At 35.4% G+C, this 20,393-nt stretch overlaps 1 protein-coding gene across 2 annotated transcripts in view; it reads right to left on the reverse strand.

Annotated features, from left to right (window-relative positions):
* Positions 1–6,925: 6,925 nt before the first annotated feature.
* The window catches only part of LOC128985836 (nuclear factor related to kappa-B-binding protein-like), a 36,461-nt gene continuing 22,993 nt past the window's right edge, over positions 6,926–20,393 (reverse strand). For both annotated transcript variants that reach the window (XM_054405763.1, XM_054405764.1), the window contains 15 exons: positions 19,972–20,179; positions 19,760–19,850; positions 16,970–17,167; positions 15,936–16,616; positions 12,477–12,576; positions 11,738–11,865; positions 11,221–11,445; positions 10,917–11,066; positions 9,917–10,057; positions 9,601–9,733; positions 9,181–9,336; positions 8,704–8,807; positions 8,087–8,275; positions 7,509–7,734; positions 6,926–7,125 (listed from right to left, as the gene is read on the reverse strand). In XM_054405763.1, coding sequence (XP_054261738.1) covers positions 7,001–7,125; positions 7,509–7,734; positions 8,087–8,275; positions 8,704–8,807; positions 9,181–9,336; positions 9,601–9,733; positions 9,917–10,057; positions 10,917–11,066; positions 11,221–11,445; positions 11,738–11,865; positions 12,477–12,576; positions 15,936–16,616; positions 16,970–17,167; positions 19,760–19,850; positions 19,972–20,179 — 2,855 coding nt within the window. In that variant the 3' untranslated portion in view covers positions 6,926–7,000. The remainder of the gene's footprint in view (positions 7,126–7,508; positions 7,735–8,086; positions 8,276–8,703; positions 8,808–9,180; positions 9,337–9,600; positions 9,734–9,916; positions 10,058–10,916; positions 11,067–11,220; positions 11,446–11,737; positions 11,866–12,476; positions 12,577–15,935; positions 16,617–16,969; positions 17,168–19,759; positions 19,851–19,971; positions 20,180–20,393) is intronic.

The raw sequence follows: 20,393 nt of genomic DNA on the forward strand, positions 1-20,393 counted from the left end.
TCTATAGAATATTTTTGCTATGCCAGTTTAAAGAACTTGAATTGTATTAGATTTACCTTTGTTGTTGTTGCCTGAATATTTTAGGTAAGTGGTTTGTGTTACCAAAAAAGGCAGTAGCGGTATCTAAGACAACTATACACCAATTCCTTTTTTTTTCAACATTGTCTAAGGTTTTAGAGAGTCCACGACAGGCTTGTATCTATTTTATCCAAGCATTAGGCATGAATGAATAGCGACTACCTATGCCACACAAGGTGACAAAATTCATAGCGCAACACATAATAAATTGATATCCTATATCCTACAAGAGCCCAGGCAACAACAAAGGTAAATCTAAACTATAACTTAGATACTGCCAGATAAAGCAGAGTCTACTGTAGTACTGTACTTTTATTTGATTAATTTGATCTAAAATCTTCTCATACCATAACCATATTTATTTTGTTTACTAATCTAAATAAGAAAAAAAATGCTTATGGTTTTTTACTACTAAAGCACGTAAAACTTAATTTCAATTACATCAACAATATATTGTTAAACGGCCTTAATGATACTCTTATCAGTCTCAAGTGATCATTTAAAAAGATAAATTTTCATAGGTTGTTATGTTACAATAATACTAAGGTGCTAATAAAAGTTACTAATATTGTGTGTTTTAAAAGTTAAACAGTGAAGTTTGATTAATTTGTTAATTCAGAATTTTCTATGCAATAAAATTTCTTTAAGGTGAAATTCTTCTTTCTTCTTTTCCTGCTTGCCTCACAGTTACAGAAAACTGCCCTTACTTAATACTTTAAAACCATACGAATGTAGGTATTTTAAGCCAAATATGAGTGAAGGATGAGTGGCGCGATCTTGTAGTCTTGTTAGTGACGAAGACCGACACATGTCTTAGCATAGACAAATAGAACAAATAAAGACTGTCAAAGGAAGTTTCCTGGCGCCCACCACACTGTAGCGGTGTGCGCTGTAACTACACGATACTCCTAGTGGTGGGCGCCGGAACATATGCTAACTGCAGCACTGCTGCCAGTCTATATTCATTCTATTTGTTTATGGTCTTAGCCACAGCTGTTAATGCCCATAATGGCAACTAAGGAACCTACATAAAATTGTGAACAAGGTATTAAGGGTGTTGTTGAAGGTGGCATGGTTCCAGGCAAAATACCCAAAGAACATGATTTTTACAGAAAACTCTCTTCTCAACCAACCTGCACAGGACCAGACTAGCTTGGGCAAGGCAAAAGGCCAGTTGAAACGGACAACCATGTAAAATACTGCGTATAACCTAAGCAATGGAAGTATGCAAAGTGGTTGTGTTGGTGACAACTGTAACTGTACTACAGTAGACTCCCTCTTATCCGGACTCCTCGGGACCAAGAAACCGACGTCCCTAAAAACTAGTTGAAACGGACTGTAAAAATGCATACTGTATACAGTATTTGAGTTAAAATTAGGATAGCATTGTATTTAGACACGTGATCACTGGTCTCAAATCTTTCCCACAATAGTCGTTTCAGTACAGCCCACTTCCTGCCGATCTAGTCCGGTTAAACCAATATGCTGATAAAAATTGTCTGGTTAAAAAGATGTCATTTCCGCCGAGTGTAGTCCGGTTAATACGATGTCTGGTTAAAAGGTGTCCGGATAAGAGGGAGTCTAATGTATTTGATTACTGGAATATAAAATGGGAACAGATGTCTAAATTCTTAGAAAAGGTTGGTAAAACCACAGCTTTGAAGTCAGGGTAATTAAACCAACCCCTATTTTTCCTGACAAAGAAGCGGTTGGTTATTCTAAAAAACACTAAACAGGCAGTAGTCCAAGCAAACTAAAAAAACTTACACAGGGATCGTTAAAAAAATTGCAAGAAAACGTTTTATGGTTTTATTTTGTAGCATTGGGTTTGCTGAATGACATACCGTACTAAAAGTTGCCAAAAATCGGTGCACGAGAAAACCACTAAAATCACAATTTAAAATGGCGGCTTTTCCCATCATTGGGCAAAATAAAAAAATGATTTTACATGCATTTGTTATGCACATTTTTCGAGATATCGACTTGGGACCACCGCCAGTATTTATTGGGCAGTTAGAACTTCATTTTAATAGGCAATGTGTTTTTGGCCGCCATCTTGGATCCGCCATATTGGACATAGATAATTTTTTTTTTAATGTAATGATAGTGTTGTGTTGTGACACATCATTACAAACTACATTTTTACACTGATTTCAATGCCGAAATCCGTTTTTAAATATATTTTTTCATTTAGAAGATATATTCATACAAAAAATCTACACCATACATTTCTTAAGGACGTTTCGTAGTTTGATAATTCTTTTTAAATTATTTTTCTTATATCTCCAGTTTTAATTAACGATTGCAGTTCGTTCTAACCTTAAAATGTTCAGTAATGTAAGGGCTCATTTGAGCTCTTGAGTATTAAAGTCAGACCTGTTAAAGACCAGCTACAAACCTCTGAATAATATTAAATTTAACTTTTTAGAAATATATTTTTATTAAAAGCTTTATAACTCGGGTTGTTATTACGTCACCAAGTTCTTTCTGGTCTTAAACTACTCAGTAAATGTTTGGCTTTGATTTCAATAATCATTAAACAATATCTGACAATTTTAAAATTAGCCACGGACCTTAATTTAACATTAAAATGTATTTATTTCAAAAATTTTCTTTAGTTAAAGACGTATATGCCCAATTCTAAATAACTCCCAATATGTAATCCATAGCTAAAATAAAAGTCAATACTTGGTGAATTACTTAAGACTATAAAGAGTTTTGGGAGTGTTATTTAGAAGTGGGGATATACTCTTTAACTAAAGACAAATTTCGAAATAAATACAATTTAATGTTAAATTAAAGTACATGACTCATCTTAAAATTGTCAGATTTTGTTTGATGATTAATAAAATCAAAGCCTAAAATTTACTGAGTAATTTGAGACCAGAAAGAACTTGGTGACATATTAACAACCCGAGTTACAAAGCTTTTAATAAAAGTATATTTCTAAAAAGTTAAATTTAATTTTGTTTTGAGGTTTGTAGCTAGTCTTTAATTTTACTCAAATGAAAACCCTCACATTACTGAATATTTTAAGACTAGAACAAACTGCAAGCGTTAATAAGAACTGGAGATATAAGAAAAATAATTTAAAAAAAATTATCAAACTACGAAATGTTCTTAAGAAATGTATGGGGGAGAGTTTTCGTTTGAATATATCTTCTAAACGAAAAAAGATATTTAAAAACGGATTTCGGCACTGAAATCAGTGTAAAAATGTAATTTGTAATGTGTGTAATGTGTCACAACACTATCATTACATTTCAAACAAGTTATCTATGTCCAATATGGCGGATCCAAGATGGCGACCAAAAACGCATTCCCTATTAAAATGAAGTACTATCCACCCAATAAATACTGGCGGTGGTCCCAAGTCAATATCTCAAAAAATGTGCATAAGAAATGCACGTGAAATCTTTTTTTATTTTGTCCAATCTTGGGAAAAGCCGCCATTTTAAATTGTGATTTAGGAGGTTTTCTCGTGCACCGATTTATGGCAACTTTTGGTATGTCATTCAGCAAACCCAACACTACAAAATAAAACCATAAAACGTTTTCTTGCAATTTTTTTAATGGTCATATCCTATATTTCTCTGACTACAGTTAAGACAGACAGGCACAGGCAGGTCAATTATTGCAATAATAATTTATCTGTAAAATGAGCGGTCTCTGAGAAACCGATGTGCCAAAAAATCAAAGTATTCTAGGTGCAATAATAAAACATTAATTAAACATTGAGAGGGAAAATTAATAAGTAGAAAAACTCTGTTTTTTGTATCTATTGATTATTTCGTCACATAATATTACTATACACAAATGAAAGAAAACAATTACAAATAATTGTTTTCATATATTATTTACAAATCTTATATAAAAATCTAAAATGTACAATCATGTTTTTATTTTTAATATAATGTTTATACACATTTCTTTAGATTCTGTAAAAAAAAATAAAAAATAAATAGTATTCTATCATTAAACAGGATGTTTTTAAAAGAATGCCGGGATTTTAAACGGTCGTTGCTCGGGGACTATTGAAGATAATTAAACGATTTAAACGTCAAACTGAAGGGAAAAAACAAAGTTTTTGTCTCATTAGTTAATTTAATTCGGAATGATTTAATGAAATGCAAATTTTCATTTATCTTATATGAGCGTAAAACTGGCAAAGCCTGTATGATTAGGGTGATCGGGCGGGTTTATTTGATTCTTAACTGAATCCTTTTAGGCACAAAGACTCCATCTTTTACAGTTAACATCATAAAGTTACCAATTTAGGTTTGTTCGACTGAAGACCTCGCCGGCAACCGATTTTTTCGGGCTTCTGATGCAGAATTGTCAGATTTCTTCGACTATGTCATTGCTTGTTTTTAGCCGGCCAGGTGAATGTCTTTTCAAAACACTACGGTGCCACGAAACCAGCTTCAAGTTTCTTTATCATCAAGTAGATTTAAATTTAGTTTAATTTAGTAATGGATATAAACTCTGCGAACCACAGATTACAATCTGTGCCGTAAATTTCGTACTGGAGACTGACGTCAAGCATGAGTCACCACAATAGTGGCCTACCACCGCGCACCTGTTTTGCGCATGCCTGGGTCAAAATTTCCTCCCTTGCACGGGAAACAAAACTTAGTTGTTTTAGCTTCAATTTGACGTATATAACATTTAGTTACCTTGAATAGTACCCAAGCAAATCACCATTTTAAATCTCGGCATTCTTTTAAAAACACACTGTATTTCATTTCTATATTAGTCAGCTAATAAAATTAGTTGACCTTGTTTTTAATAAATAATACTATTTACATGTACAACATAAATCCATACAAACATGTATTGTTCTTGTAAGAGTTTATTAAATTGTCTATAGAGCGCAGTCATTTGGGAACATATAAAATTGAGTAAAAATGGTAACATCGTTAATAACATGAGACCCTTCAATAAAGCTTTAAAATCAAAACCAACATTCGTATCTCATTATGTCCTAAAGTATATTAACATTAACTAACAAATTTCTACATTCTTTTTAGTTTAAATCCAGCGTAGCTAACGTCTCACCAGGAGACTGGTGACATCTTGGAACACAAAACCAACATGATAAATTTCTTTAAATGGACTTAGTTGTGTTTACATTTCTGGAAAGAGTATTTGTGAGAAAAATATCATATGAAATGCCAAATATGATCATTTTACATTTTTTTTTAAAGAAACAGAAGAGTTTGAGCTTAAATAATTTAAGCAGAAAACGAGAAAACATTCTACAATAGAACTCTTAACTACACAAATTGTCAACCACCTAAATTGCTTACATTCAACAATCCAAGTATCCGAATGTCCTACATTCGGTCCAAATTGGTTCGGATAATATTGGAGTTCTACTGTATTAGGGATCACATTATTTAACACGATTTAGGATAATGACTTAGCTATATTATTAGTAACTTAACAACAGTTTTTGCAAAATAATAACCTTGTACAGAAAAGAGTTCTTCCTTGATAAGAAAATCAAATAATCAAGGATTCGTTAGACTTTTTACTATAATTTTAATTTAATTCGTCATGACGTGTGTTAGAGAAGAGAATTCTAAAATGTGTTAGTTAATTATACCTCATATAGAGCAAAACTCGTACAAAATAAAATCACAATTTTCAGTCACTTTAAAACTATCTATTCTAAAAAGTAGAGCTATTCACAACACAACAACAGTACCAAACAACTAATAAAGAAGAAAACTTTTTGATCACAACTGGAAATGAGCTGATAGAAATTCTTCTTGAAGCCAAATTAATATCCAAGCACTAATTGGTTTCTTGAAAATAGATTCTTCCATAATCTTTTATTAAGCATTATATTAAGCTTATTGCTTTATACAGATTGGCAAGATCTTGAAATGTATGAAAACATATACCTACAAATACAGTTTTAATCAGCGGGACTTATGAAAATGACGGTCTCAATTCCTCAATACAGTACTACCACTGATTATTTTTTGGCATTCAATTTTAGATTGGGATGCTAATTTTAACCTAAATATGAGTGTAGAATGGAGTGAGATTTATTGTTTAGCTTTGTTAAATGTTAACACCAGATGTTTCATTTGTCAGGTGCATTTATTTAAAGCCAGATGATGAAGGACAGCTGGGTTCAGTTTCGAAACCATCAAAAAGCACCTTATTTTTATCAGGGTTGAACCAGACCTTTTGATTACTAGACAAGCCGAACAACCACTACCCAGTGTACAAAAAGTCAAGCTAACTCATAAGACACAATAAATGGTATCAGAAGTCTCACACATACTTTCTACCATTAGCTTTTCAACAATCCGCATGGCACATGGGTAAGCGGTAAAATTGAAGTGGCAATAACGTTTAAACCCCAATTTTTTACAGCAATGGGGGTTGAACCATTTTGTTAAGAGTCAAGAAGAGTATAACATACAAAATTTTAATCAAAATCGTTCAGGCCATTTTTGGAAACATTTTATTTTATTATTTTATGGAACCTAATGGGAAAATCACCAATAAAAAAAATTCCTTGAGATACCGTGGACACCTAACAATCAAAAGGTTGCCAGATCGATCCTGAGAAATGTCAAGGCTTTTTAATGGTTTAAAACTAGACAGCTACCTGTGGGCTTTAAATAAAAGATCCTGACTAATAAAACAGGTGAACTTAGTCCTCAAACGAAGATCATCTCACTCCATTCTAAACTCATGCGTCTCTCATATTTGGTTTAAATATAACGCATATAGGTGGCCTTCCTATATCAGTTGATAATTATAAACTATGGTATAGATGGAGAAATGAGGTACAACCTTTTCATATAAATACATTAAATATACAATATGATATACAACTGTACATGATCAATTCAATAATAAAAATAGTTACAATTACAATTCAATGATGTGTCACATTTTTTCACTCAGACGTAGAGGGAGGGTTAGAGGGTCCGGGCTGCTCAGATTGTACAAGGTTTGCTACTACAGGCCTCATGTTGCCGGGGTTAATGATTCTAGCAAACACCTGCTGTCTCCCTTGCACTCCTATTAGAACCAACAGAATCAGTATTGTTCTAATTTTATTTTTTTGTGGTGGAAAACTATATTTAAAATTACAATTTCTAAGAAACATTAATCTTTCAAAATTGAACTAGTTACATAACATAGGCCTGTCATTAGCAGATTTTAAACCATGCCTGATTGTTTTAACTTAACGTTGTTGGTTCAACAATAAGTTATTAAACCCATAAAAATTCAGGGCTCAGAGAGAAATTATTATTAAAGACCTACTTTTAACTAAAAACCGTTAAAGATCAGCGATTTAGGATCTTAACACTATCAATGTTTCAGAAATAGTAAGCAAATAAAGAATTGTAAAGGAATTTTAAACTTTGAAAATTAGGTAAGGGTTCAGCTACATATCTTACCTTTGGCAGAAGGGGAAGGATTGATCGGTATGACCTTGAGGCCCTGCAGCCCCTTGATGTTTAGAGCTGAGGTGCTGAACCCTGGAGGCAACAGTATCTGCTGATTGCCTTGCTGCAGAACTGTGAGAGGCTGCTGAGCTCGCAGTGCTGCAGAGTTGATGTTCTGAGAGGCTAGCAGCACTGTCTGTCCGGCTCCCAGGCTGCCTTGTGAGGCCAATAGCACGTTCTGTCGGCAATACCAAATGTCAAGATAAAAGACTATGTTTTCACTGCAAAATTTCTTTCGTGTTAGGATTTTTTGTTTAGACATTGAAGAGAAGTATTCTTGAAATAGGAAGAACAGTCTGCTGCACCCTCAAATAAATATTTGTACTTATACCCTTACCAGTTTGTTATATGTCAGGGCACTGGTGCTGGACATGCATGGATGATCTACTATCAAGAAGTACGACTAGACTAGTTATTTAGTATTGGTTATTAAGTGTTGCTGAGGTGGTTGAACCAAAATCTCTAACATTGTCTCCTATCTAATTTGTGCAACATAACGACCAAACATCGGTCAGAGTATATCCACATACCTGTGTCTGTAATGCCTGAGGTTTGCTGGCCAGTAACACAGGTTTGCCACCTATGTGAGCCAGGTTGATGCCACTCATGCGTAGGTTGGCAGCAGTGGCTGTGCCAGACATTAGCTTGCTGGCTGCAGTTGTACCAACTGCTGATCCGCTTACACTCACACTCGCTGTCACCACCGTGTTAGCCGCCGCCTGCATACAGACATGTAAGGTGATTAATTTTTTTTTCATCATTTTTTCATTACTTTATTAACGAAACGAAAAGACAACTAAATTTAAAATAGGCGCAGACTTTCCTAAAAATAGCTTCCTTCGCAGTAGATCGGGCCTTGTGAATTAAGATACAACATTTCCAATTTACAACAACATTTTCAATAATCTTTTTATTTTCTGAAGCCTAAAGATTTGAAGTATGTTTTACTTTAGTAAAACATGGGTTTTTCAATATTTTTGAGCAGTTTAGAAAAACAGAGGAAACATATTTCGATGATTTTTCCAATAACTGGGATTTACCCCCTGGGATTTTGAGTGATACAGTACTGTTAAAAATATGCACAGTAATACCATGGAGTAACAATAGTAAATCTCAAAAATAAAACTAGCAACCGTGTCAAACAGACCTGGGTAAGCTGAGAGGCCTGTATAACCCTGGGCTGGGCCACAGAGACTACAGTGTACTGAGGCTGCATCCCTGGCTTGCTAGAGGCTGTGGCTACTCGCAATGCTGCAAAATAACACCAATCATTGGTCCACAACAAAATCAAACAAGGAGTTAAAAAAGTACTAGGAGATTTCGAATTATGAATCATAAGTATATTGAAGGTACTACAGTACCCTGTACATTTTTGAAAATCCAAGATCAATATTTTCTTCGAGGATAAATTGAATATCTTGGGAGTAAAATTTAAATAATCTAATCCTATATAAATAAAAGAATTGTTTGATATTTGTTTTGTTTACTTGACTAACCTCACTTACTGTGTATCAAAGGAAAGCTCTTACTCCCTAGACATGCATTTCTGGGTGCAAACTAACCAGATAAAAATAAAAACTATCTGAAAATGTCAAGAAAAAATATTAGAATTGTCATCACTCACTCTGAGGCATACTGGTGAGCTGCTTTTGTTGAGGCAGTAGACTCTCCATGGAGATAACAGGTTGACCCTGAGCATTGGTCACCACCTTGGCCACCATGGGCTGAGACTTGAGTAGGTTAGACTGTACTTGCACTCCCGTGCTCATGGACTGTGTGGCTACAACAGCAAACAGTGTTGTTGACTAATGAGTTCCACTTACCAGTGTAGTAGCTCTAAGGTATGTTACATGTGCAAGTTAGATTCCTGTGTGTGTGTGCAATCCATACACACTAATATGTAACAAAATATAGCTAAAGAAAAAAAAATTAAGCATTAATGGGTTGGTAAAATTTACTCATAAGCCTTAACTTAAATTTACAGATGTATTTTAAATTGCACAAATGCAAATAAAAACATCACGATAAAACAACAGAAACAAACCTTGTGGAGCAACTCTGGATTGATTTAACAAACTTCCGGAGGAGGCAACCCGTTGTTGCTGCTGCTGCTGCTGTTGTTGTTGTTGCAACTGTTGAAACTGAGCCAACGAGATAGCCTGCGTCTGGATCTGACCCTGACAAACGCAAAACAAACATTGAACAGGGATTTAGTTACTAATACATTGTGTAAAATATTGCAAAAATGCACAATGACAAATTATAGACAATTGACCATTAGAATATGGGCTACCATTTTCCGATTGACAGAATAACAAATTGACTTAGAGAACAGACCTATATGAAGCCAACAGTCTTACCTTGGCTTGTGTTGATATTCCTGCAGATGCTTGGATCTGCTGTAGCTGTTGCTGTTTGATCAACAACTGCAGTTGTTGCTGAGTGATCTGTTGAGTCTCTGTTGTTATCACATGTTGTTGTTGCTGCAATTGCTGTCCCTGCTGTTGCACAACAAATTGCCAGATAATTTAATTCATGATTAATTTTCAGTTTCTTAAACTACTGCACATCATTAAAACTTATCAAAAATATTGATTAAATTACAGTAGAACCTAGGTTACTCGGGGTAATTGGGGAAAGGGATACTAGTGATAACTGAAAACCACGGTTAGTCCAACATGTCCATAAACAATCCATAAAAAAACACACTGTAAATTGATATTTAATGTCATAATTTGGATTTTGACATAAACAGAATAGACTAATGCACAATTATGATATTTTAAAGTCATTAACTTCAGTTCAGTTAAAAAAACTTAAAAGTTTAAAATTACAATTTTCTCGTACTTAATTAACTAAGGACAAATTAAGGATGTCTATGGAGGATAAAAGTATAAGGAAAAAATTGGTGAAAAAAGTTGGTTTCAATGAGGAGCTAAAACCTGTTTTAATACATCATGTAAGAATTGTATATTCTGACTCTTTACTGAAAAATTATCATAATTAAATTTACCACATGTAGGAAAACTAGCAACTAACTCAAACCTCATAATACTGGTGATAATAAGGAAAAAGTGAGAAAATGTGGCCCAAGATTTTTTGGTGCAGCTAAATATCACCTCCAGCATAAATGGTGCTGGAGAAGAGCAGTAAAAGGTGAGAAATGGTGGGGGATTCTTTCTCCATATTTTCAGACCAAACATACCCATTTTATTTGACTATCTCCAGTAAACCATCTTATCTTAATCAACAACTGAACATACTGTATGTAGTATTCACCAACAAGTTAAACAAATTCCACTATAATTAATCATAGTCAGCATGTCACTCACTCATTTTGATTACATTCTATTGTATTACCTGCTGCTGTTTGACTAGTATCATCTGCTGAATCTGCTGCTGGGGTTTCTGCTGCTCCTGGGCAGTTGTTGTGCTGATTGCACCTTGCTGCTGCTTTACCACAATCATCTGCTGTTGAGCTGCTTGCTTTCCACTCTTCTGCTGCTCTGCCTGATTACAAAACAGGATGTTTGTTGATTTACAATAAAGGATACATCCCTAACTTAACCCACACTCTCTGCTTTAATGTTGACCGGATGGTTGAAATCCTGAAATCTTGAAGCTAAATAAATTTAAGTAGGCCTACCAAGTAGAGGTTACTAACCGCCAACAACTGCTGCTGCTTAGCCAGAAGGAGCTGCTGGATCTGTTGTTGCTGCTGCTGCTCCATGAACTGCTGTTTGTTGAGCAGCTGCTGAAGCTGTTTCTGTTGCTTGGCAGTTAGCTGCTGATCAGTCACTATCTGCTGCTGGTTGATGACTATCATCTGTGGTTGTGTCTGTCCTGAAGCAGGGTCTGCTGGTTGCTTCATCACAATCAACTGTTGTCCCTGCAGCCAATCAGAGAGCAAGATGTTATGTAGTTGTATTTTGGAATTGGGAACAAAAAGGTTTCAGCTAGACTACATGTGCTTCTAGATTAAAAGAAGTACAAACGAATAAGAATTTTACCGTTAACCTCTTAAATGTCCTTGTTAATAATGAACTGATTTTTAATCAAATTAAATATCCAAGAAAAATGAAAAAAAAAGTGAAAAATTGCCTTTAAATAATATGCATAATGTTTGACAAATGAGCACGTTTTCACTTGTGTAACTGTCATGTTCCAATGTGTACTCATACCTGCAGAGCCTGTTGTTGCTGCTGAGCCTTGGTAGTGACAGCAGGTTCTCCAATGTAACTCTGCTGACCCTGTTTGATTAGCATCACCTGCTGAGGAGTCATTTGAGATGGACTCTGGACAGTCCTTACTGTAACAAACACAACAGTATACAGAACTATACTTGGCAAAACCAGACCATAGATAAAACCAGATATAAGCAGATGATAACTCTTAGTAGATTATTCATCCTTATGGAACAGCTGAAGACAATTTTATTGTTAGTTCTGAACGGTGTTCTGCAGAGGCTGTGTTTTATTTACAATTTGTTTGTAGTTAAATTTTGTCGACACTAGTACCCAGTGTCACCGTACATGAACTAGACACGATAAACGAGCTTCAAAATTTACAATTGGGATGAGAAGTCTAGTTGTGTTGGTGAGTCTATGGTAAAACATCCTACTGTGTAAGGTTTTTTGTTTAAAAACCACAACTTAATGAAATAGGCTACTAGCCTAGACAAGTCAAGAAAAAATGTTCAAAATATACAAAAATTACTTAGCGTGTGTGTCTGTGGGTGTATGCAGGAGTTTTTTTTATACAATCTTATTTTCAACAGTACTATTTGCCACCAAACCTTTTTGCAAATTCATTGTAGGATGGATATATCAAACGCTTGTAAAAACCTTTCTGATATCCAGCATAGGCATCAATAAAACTTCAGATGGAAGACAGATTAGGAATTTTTTTTTAAGTTCTTACCACCGGCTTGAGAAGTGAGCATCTTCATCAGTGATTTGGCTGGAGTTTTTGTTGCAGCTTCAGTAGTCTGAGATGCAGGTAAAGTTCCTTTCTTTTTGGCCTAGTAAAATAAATAAACTCTATAATAAACAATGACAACAAAATAGTGTAGGTATAAATTAAGCACTAGTTTTTGGCTTGAATCATAAAATAATGACCACTTCATTCAAATTTGCTCCAAATGATTTCCTCAAGACATTACAATGTTTTTTACCATACAAAAACACAGTTAAAGAAATTTAATTTGTACTATTTCTATCCATCTTAAGGACTGTTCACACCGGCGTAGCCAGACGTATTAATACTTTTTCGAAATACATAGCTGACGTAGCTCTTAATGTAATTCATAGAGAGTGTTCACACCGGCGTATTAATACGTGAGCTACGGCGCTGCCGCTACGCGTAGCTCACATAGCCGAATACGCGCATGCGCACTAGCACACCGGGCTATCACCGCCACCCTCCCTCCACCTCATAATTAATTTATACGTGGTAAATGTTGGACTAAAACATACAAATTTACTATCACTTAAAAATCATTAAATCGCATAATCTATTACATTCAAATTAGACTATAACATAACAATCTTAAGACAACTTTAGATAATCAATATAATAATACTTCATTATACAAGTCTAATGTCCACAAATTTTTTTTGTCTATGAGCGCTTGCAAATCTCCTTATCAAAAACAATGTCTCTCTTTTAATATGGTTTATCATGGTTCATATAGTGGGCTGACATTTATGAAACATTAATGAATTATTTCTAGATATAGGCCTACGTCTTACTTACACCATAGACTATTTTATTATGTAATCCCTATGGATGAGCAAAATTATTGCATGTTTTCTGGTAATTTTTTTTATATTATAATATAGCGCAAATCTTATAGTCTACTATATTCGTCCTAAAATTAGAGTGAAATATTTTTGTCAAGATTAACACATGAATCAACAGACTTTTCACGGTACTAAAAGCTGCAATTGAACCGTCAATCTTAACTGAAATTCGTGAAACACTAATAAAAATAAACAATAAATTAACAAATATGAAATAATATATCAAAATAAACAAACAACAGCCGGCTCACCGGCTACGTAGCCGTCAGACGTAGCTGCGGTGTGAACAGTACACTGGCGACGTATTAATATAGGTACCGAATACGTCTGCAGACGTCTGGCTACGCCGGTGTGAACAGGCCTTTAATTGGTTATAGCCTTTTGACGCTGGATACAACAAAACTCATTCAGACTTGTACGCTGATAAAACAGAAAATAATTCAAACTTGTTAAATGTTTTGACGGTTTTTAAAAACAGAATAAGTAGGTCTATCTTGCAAAGCAGCAAAAATCTGTTGACTCGAGGTAACCATTCAGTTCACAGAATTTTAAATTTGAATCGAAGCATTTTTATCCTCATAATTGCCAATGAAGTGAACAATTAAAATTTACCAGATTTCTGTTCCGAAAATTTTTGTTGGTGTGGTATTTGACCTATATGTATTCCTGCCTACATAAATGTAGGCTATGACTTTTAGGTGCAAACATATTTATTTTTAATCAAAAATTAGAAGAACCTATAGGCCTACTGCTGGAAATGACAGTCAGCTTGCCTACTACATGATTTTTATGTACAGCATAGGCTATTGTTGAGCATGGTACCTACCTATTTTATATAATTGATTTTACAGCTAAAGATTGATGTCAACAAATAAAGACTTTAGGGTTTTTACTGAAACATTCAATTGGTTTACACCGATAGAATAAGACTTACAAACTTCAAGATCAACTCTTTATTGACAAAGTACAACTAAATTTAGTGCCTATTTGAAAACTTTTGGACAAGCTTAAGGTGTTTTGTAAAGGAAGTAATCTTAAAACTTTGGCGAGTTTAAAGTTGACAGGTCTAAATTTAGATTTACTCGCTGATTATGAGCTACCGGTACTGGTATCTAATTCTATGCTAATTGAGAAAGGAATGAGAGGAGGTATTTCCCAAGTAGTACCTATCTAATTCATTTTAGTGAGGTAAAAAACAAATACATTGAAGGTGTATCTTCGGATGTTAATGACTAAATGATGACTCAGAATCTAGTTGGTGAATGTACTATCTATATAAATAATGATATAATAAACTTACAAAATTATGCCGACATGAATAATTTGTATGGCTGAGCAATGGTACAGTATATGCTGATGTAAACAATTTGTATGGATAGGCAATGTTTAATCTTATGCCAACATAAGTAAGTAAGTAACTTGTATAGCTAGGCAATGTTAGAATATATGCTGTCATAAAAAAAACTTGTATGGTTTGGCAATGTCACATTAAATATGCCTTATAATCTATCCCTTCCGGCATGAATCAAATCATTAACTGCCATAGAATCTAATGGAATTTTGATTAGTTTTCTATGCATCGCCTCTAGGATATTTTTCGATTTCATATAGCCTACAGTATGTGTGTTTAAATTATTCTGACGATGGATTAAAAAGTACCCTGACTACTGCTATACAAAGCAAGTTTGGCAAGCTCTATTTCACCCTGCTACATCACTAAAATATAAAGGATTGTCTGACAAGGTATGTTTATTTTAAGCTATTGTTTGTCATTTCACACAGTTCTTAGGCTATAATACCCCCGCCGCAGCAAACCTGCAGACTAAGCGAATTTCCATTTCCCTGAATGGATTTACACTAAAATGTCTCCTTAAAAATATCACATTTATTCCCTATTTAAATAGAATCAGTTTAAAACATACTTAGGTTTGCTGCAACAGGGAGGGTAAAAGTGTTTTTATGTAAAATGTTAATAGTTAGTAAGAAATAAAAACATTTTCCAAATTTTGGCAAAATATGTTTATAAACAAGCAAACTACAACAGTTTACTTATTCTCCATAAGAATAACATGGGAATTTTAAATTTACAATTTTTTGGAATTTTCTCCGTAACCATTAGGCACATTATAACGCTTCAATATACTAAATTATTTGTTTTTTTAAGCTCTACAATATAGTTTCGAAAGAAATTGCAAAATTTTATGTTTTTTGGGTCAAAAATGGGAAAAACCCATTTTTACCCCATAAAAGCCCCCATAAACCCCCGTTCCCATGGTCCGATCATGCTAGTTCGCGAACTCGTTCGAATAAACGTAGGTTTACACGTTTGTACCAAATTTAATCAAAATCGGATCATTTTTGCTCGAGTTATCGCGCTAACGGACACATATATATATATAAATATATATAGGCTATATATATATGAATTTGAACGGATGGTGTTTTTGACCTCTAGGGACCTCAAAACGAAAAAAAAAATCGGTCCCGGGTCCAGGTCTTACCGTGAGTACTACGGTAATAGCTTATTCCCTATATGGGAAATTCGCTAAAAATGAATTAAAGTACAGACTGTACATACCACAGCCAAAGGATCCAACACAGAAGTTTCCTTCTTGCCTCTCTGCACCACTGGAGGGACAGGATTGTCGGGAATTCTTCTGACTGCACTTGACCCACTAACTGGCGTGTCCACTATCCTTCTCACTGCACTAGTACCACTGACCGGTGTGTCAACTATCCTTCTAATAGCAGAGAGCGCAGGATCTTTCACAGCCTTTGTTGTTTTCGCAACTTTCGCACTGGCAGCTTGTTTCTGCTTGTTTGATTTACCCAAAATCGATTTGGTGGCATCCGGAGTTTCATGTCTGGTGGCTAAAACGGTTTTGACAGCCGGGACAGTTTTGACAGCCGGGACGGTTTTGACAGCCGGCACAGTTTTGACAGCCGGCACGGTCTTCACAGCTGGAACAGTTTTCACAGCTGGGACGGTTTTCACGGCTGGGACGGTTTTGACAGCCGGAACAGTTTTCGGTGCAGGCGTGGTCTTCGCAGTAACTGTTGCCTTGGCAGCAACAGGTTTCTTTGCAGGCGCAAAACTGGCAGCAGTTATAAGTGATTTTTGCACACCTTGACCAATGATACGTTGCTGTACAACCAACGGGGATGTTACTACAGGAGGGTTTGAAGCTATCGTCGGTGTCACCTTCTCTAGCGGCTCTGACTTTACTTCGACACTACTTATGTCCGGCATAACTTGGCTCTGAAACAGGAAGGTATAGAACGATTAGACCTTTTCAATTTGAGAGAAAGAATAGAAAATGAAGAAGTGTAAACATTCAATAACTCTAACACACAAGTCTGTCTTTGAATGAAGTTCTTGAAGAATCAATGAGATTAATAGAGGATTGGAAGAAGATATAAATTTTGTACTCACACTTTTTAAGTTAATAACTTTAAGCTTTTAACAATTGTAAAAAAATGTTATAATTATTTATGAATACAGGACGACATTTAACTGTAACAAGTCTAGAAATTGGACCAATCCCTCACAGGAAAAGTTAAAAGTGCTACTGGTGTTGAGAATTGTATGCAAACCATGTACACTGTACTTACATTATCAACAGTGTGAAGTTGCACCCAAGACGACTGTTGCTGAGGTAAGCTGACGCTTACATTGGTATTGACATTCTTTGCTGTGTTGGCAGTACTAGCGGTCTTTGTGGGTTTGGTGGCTGCCTTGGTCGCCCGTTTCGATGGAGGTTTGGGAGTTGGTTCTGGCTTAACCTCCGCTACCCCTGCCGCAGCCAGTACCTACACAGTGCAGGGTGAAAATCTAGGGTCTAAGCTGATAAGATTCACAAACATTGAAAAAATTACAGCAAAGTAATGGGCGATACTTAATTGAAGAAGGTGATGGTTTAGATGACGGGCATTTTGGATCGTATTATTTGTATAATTGACTTAAGTTAACAGAAAATGGTGTCATAGTTTTCTTACAAAACCCCCTTAGCATTTAATTTATGCCTGAATAATTAGAGTGAACTTGAGAGAAAAAAGATTACCTCTTATTAATTAAAAAAAGTAGCACTCATATTTAGTACAGAATATGACTCCCCCCTCCACTAGGGCTATCAATAATACATCTAAGATATTGGTTCTCCAATCATTCACACCTGCAGGGTTCTCCTAGGCTAAAAATGTCAATAGAAACTTTAAAAGGTGCAGGTACTGTAGAACAGTTTAATATAGTGATGGGCGGATCCAAGAAAATGTCGGTACCGGATCCGGATCTTGAAAAATTCGGATCCGGATCTTCGGATCTTCGGATCCGGATCCAGATACACACTGTCATAAGGGCGGGTTAAAAAAAAACGTAATTAACAGAATGCCAATTTAAATCATACTTTTATTATTTTTTATCACGAAGCATCGGGTGAGATTAAAATACTAACGGGATATTTTTTTGACGAAATTATAGGCCGTTAGCTTATCATCCAGGTACAAAACTAAAAACTAGAGGTGTGAAGATATCCGAAAAATCGGGTCGGATTCAGTTCGGAAAGATACATGCCATTGCCATATATGTTATTTATTTGTATCAAGAGACAAACATTGAAACATGGCCTTGCCATATAAGTTATTTGCACCAAGAGACAAACACTAAGACATGACCTTGCCATATAAGTTATTTGAATTAAGAGACAAACACTGAGTCATGGCCTTGCCATATAAGTTATTTGCATCAAAAGACAAACACTGAGACATGGCCTTGCCATATAAGATATTTGCATCAAAAGACAAACACTGAGACATGGCCTTGCCATATAAGTTATTTGCATCAAGAGGCAAACACTGAGACATGGCCTTGCCATATAAGTTATTTGCATCAAAAGACAAACACTGAGTCATAACCTTGCCATATAAGTTATTTGTACCAAGAGACAAATACTGAGTCATGGCCTTGCCATATAAGTTATTTGCATCAAAAGACAAACACTAAGACATGACCTTGCCATATAAGTTATTTGAATTAAGAGACAAACACTGAGACATGGCCTTGCCATATAAGTTATTTGCATCAAGAGGCAAACACTGAGACATGGCCTTGCCATATAAGTTATTTGCATCAAGAGGCAAACACTGAGACATGGCCTTGCCATATAAGTTATTTGCATCTAGATACAAACATCGAGACGTGGCCTTGCCATATAAGTTGTTTGCATCAAGAGACAAACACTCGGGGAAAAAACGGTCTTGTACATGGATACAGACAGCTTTGTGTTAGTAAAAAAATCAGGAAAAAATCGGGGTTGTACAGTGATACAGACAGCTTTGTGTTAGTTAAAAAAAATCGGTGTTGTACAGTGATACAGACAGCTTTGTGTTTAGTAAACAAATCGGGGTTGTACAGTGATACAGACAGCTTTGTGCTAGTAAAAACATTGGGGGTTGTAGAGTGATACAGACAGCTTTGTGTTAGTAAAAACATTGGGGCTTGTAGAGTGATACAGACAGCTGTGTATTAGTAAAAAAAATCGGTGTTGTACAGTGATACAGACAGCTTTGTGTTGGTAAAGAAATCGGGGTTGTAGAGTGATACAGACAGCTTTTTGTGTTAGTAAAAAGTGGGGGTTGCACAGTGATACAGGCAGTTTTTTGTCTTAGTAAAAAATCGGGGTTGTACAGTGATACAGACATCACTGTAACATATAGAATAATAATAATACTAATATAATATATATATATACTAATAAATTATTATATAATATAATAATAATACTTTGTGTTAGTTAAAAATCGGGGTTGTACAGTGATACAGACAGCTTTTTGTGTTAGTAAAAAATCGGTGTTGTACAGTGATACAGACAGCTTTGTGTTTAGTAAACAAATCGGTGTTGTACAGTGATACAGACAGCTATGTGTTGGTAAAAAATCGGGGTTGTACAGTGATGCAGACAGCTTTTTGTGTTAGTAAAAAATCGGTGTTGTACAGTGATACAGACAGCTTTGTGTTAGGAAAAAATCGGTGTTGTACAGTGATACAGACAGCTTTGTGTTAGTAAAAAAATCGGTGTTGTACAGTGATACAGACAGCTTTGTGTTTAGTAAACAAATCGGGGTTGTACAGTGATACAGACAGCTTTGAGCTAGTAAAAACATTCGGGGTTGTAGAGTGATACAGACAGCTTTGTGTTAGTAAAAAAATCGGTGTTGTACAGTGATACAGACAGCTTTGTGTTAGGGAAAAATCGGGAAAAGATTTGAAAAAATCGGATCCATCAAAACCGGATCCAGCCCAAGATCCGGAATTTTTTGGATTCGATCCGGTGCCGGTTCTAGCTCGGATCCGGCGGATCCGGTAGTCCGATATCCGGATCCGACCATCACTAGTTTAATACTAACCTTTGCTCGATGGGCCTTGCGAGGGTTCTTGGGCTTTACTGCTTTTTGTTGTTCCTGGTGTATTCTCTCAAACTCTTGTTCTGTACGAGCCCTGTAAATAATTTCAAATAAAAATCTACATCTAACACAATTACTAAACTTAAGATAAGACTGCAAATGAATGGTAAAACAGATGACTTGAGACAAAACTGACGGACAGGAATGTTACTGACCTATGCAGATATATCCAAATCTTGCGCTTGGTATCATATTTAACACATGGGTCAGGCTCGTAGTGCAGCCTGTCCAAAGCTCCGCTAACTACAGAGTTCAGGTCACTGTCAGGTGCATTCTCTATGATATATTGAGAGTCCCTCATCAGTGTACAGATGTCGGACCTCGTACCCTGGCCATTGGGTAGCCTTGCTGTAGCGTCCCTTACTGAAAAGTAAAATTTAAACTTTAGTACAAAAACACAACAAAGAGCATCAAATTAACTTGGTCTTAAAGATTAAAACAATTTTTTAGGAGACAAAGACTTCAGAAGAGAAATCAGTATGTATAATACTAGCCTATGGTGAGAACAAAATGACCAACTAAATAGTAAATATTTACAATAACAAAACTTTCACCCTCAATACTGACGGATGTATAG

This window comes from Macrosteles quadrilineatus, unplaced genomic scaffold, assembly GCF_028750875.1.
Source record: "Macrosteles quadrilineatus isolate MER2022 unplaced genomic scaffold, UCM_ALF_1.0 Scaffold_2__2_contigs__length_208266976, whole genome shotgun sequence".
Lineage (NCBI taxonomy): Eukaryota > Metazoa > Arthropoda > Insecta > Hemiptera > Cicadellidae > Macrosteles > Macrosteles quadrilineatus.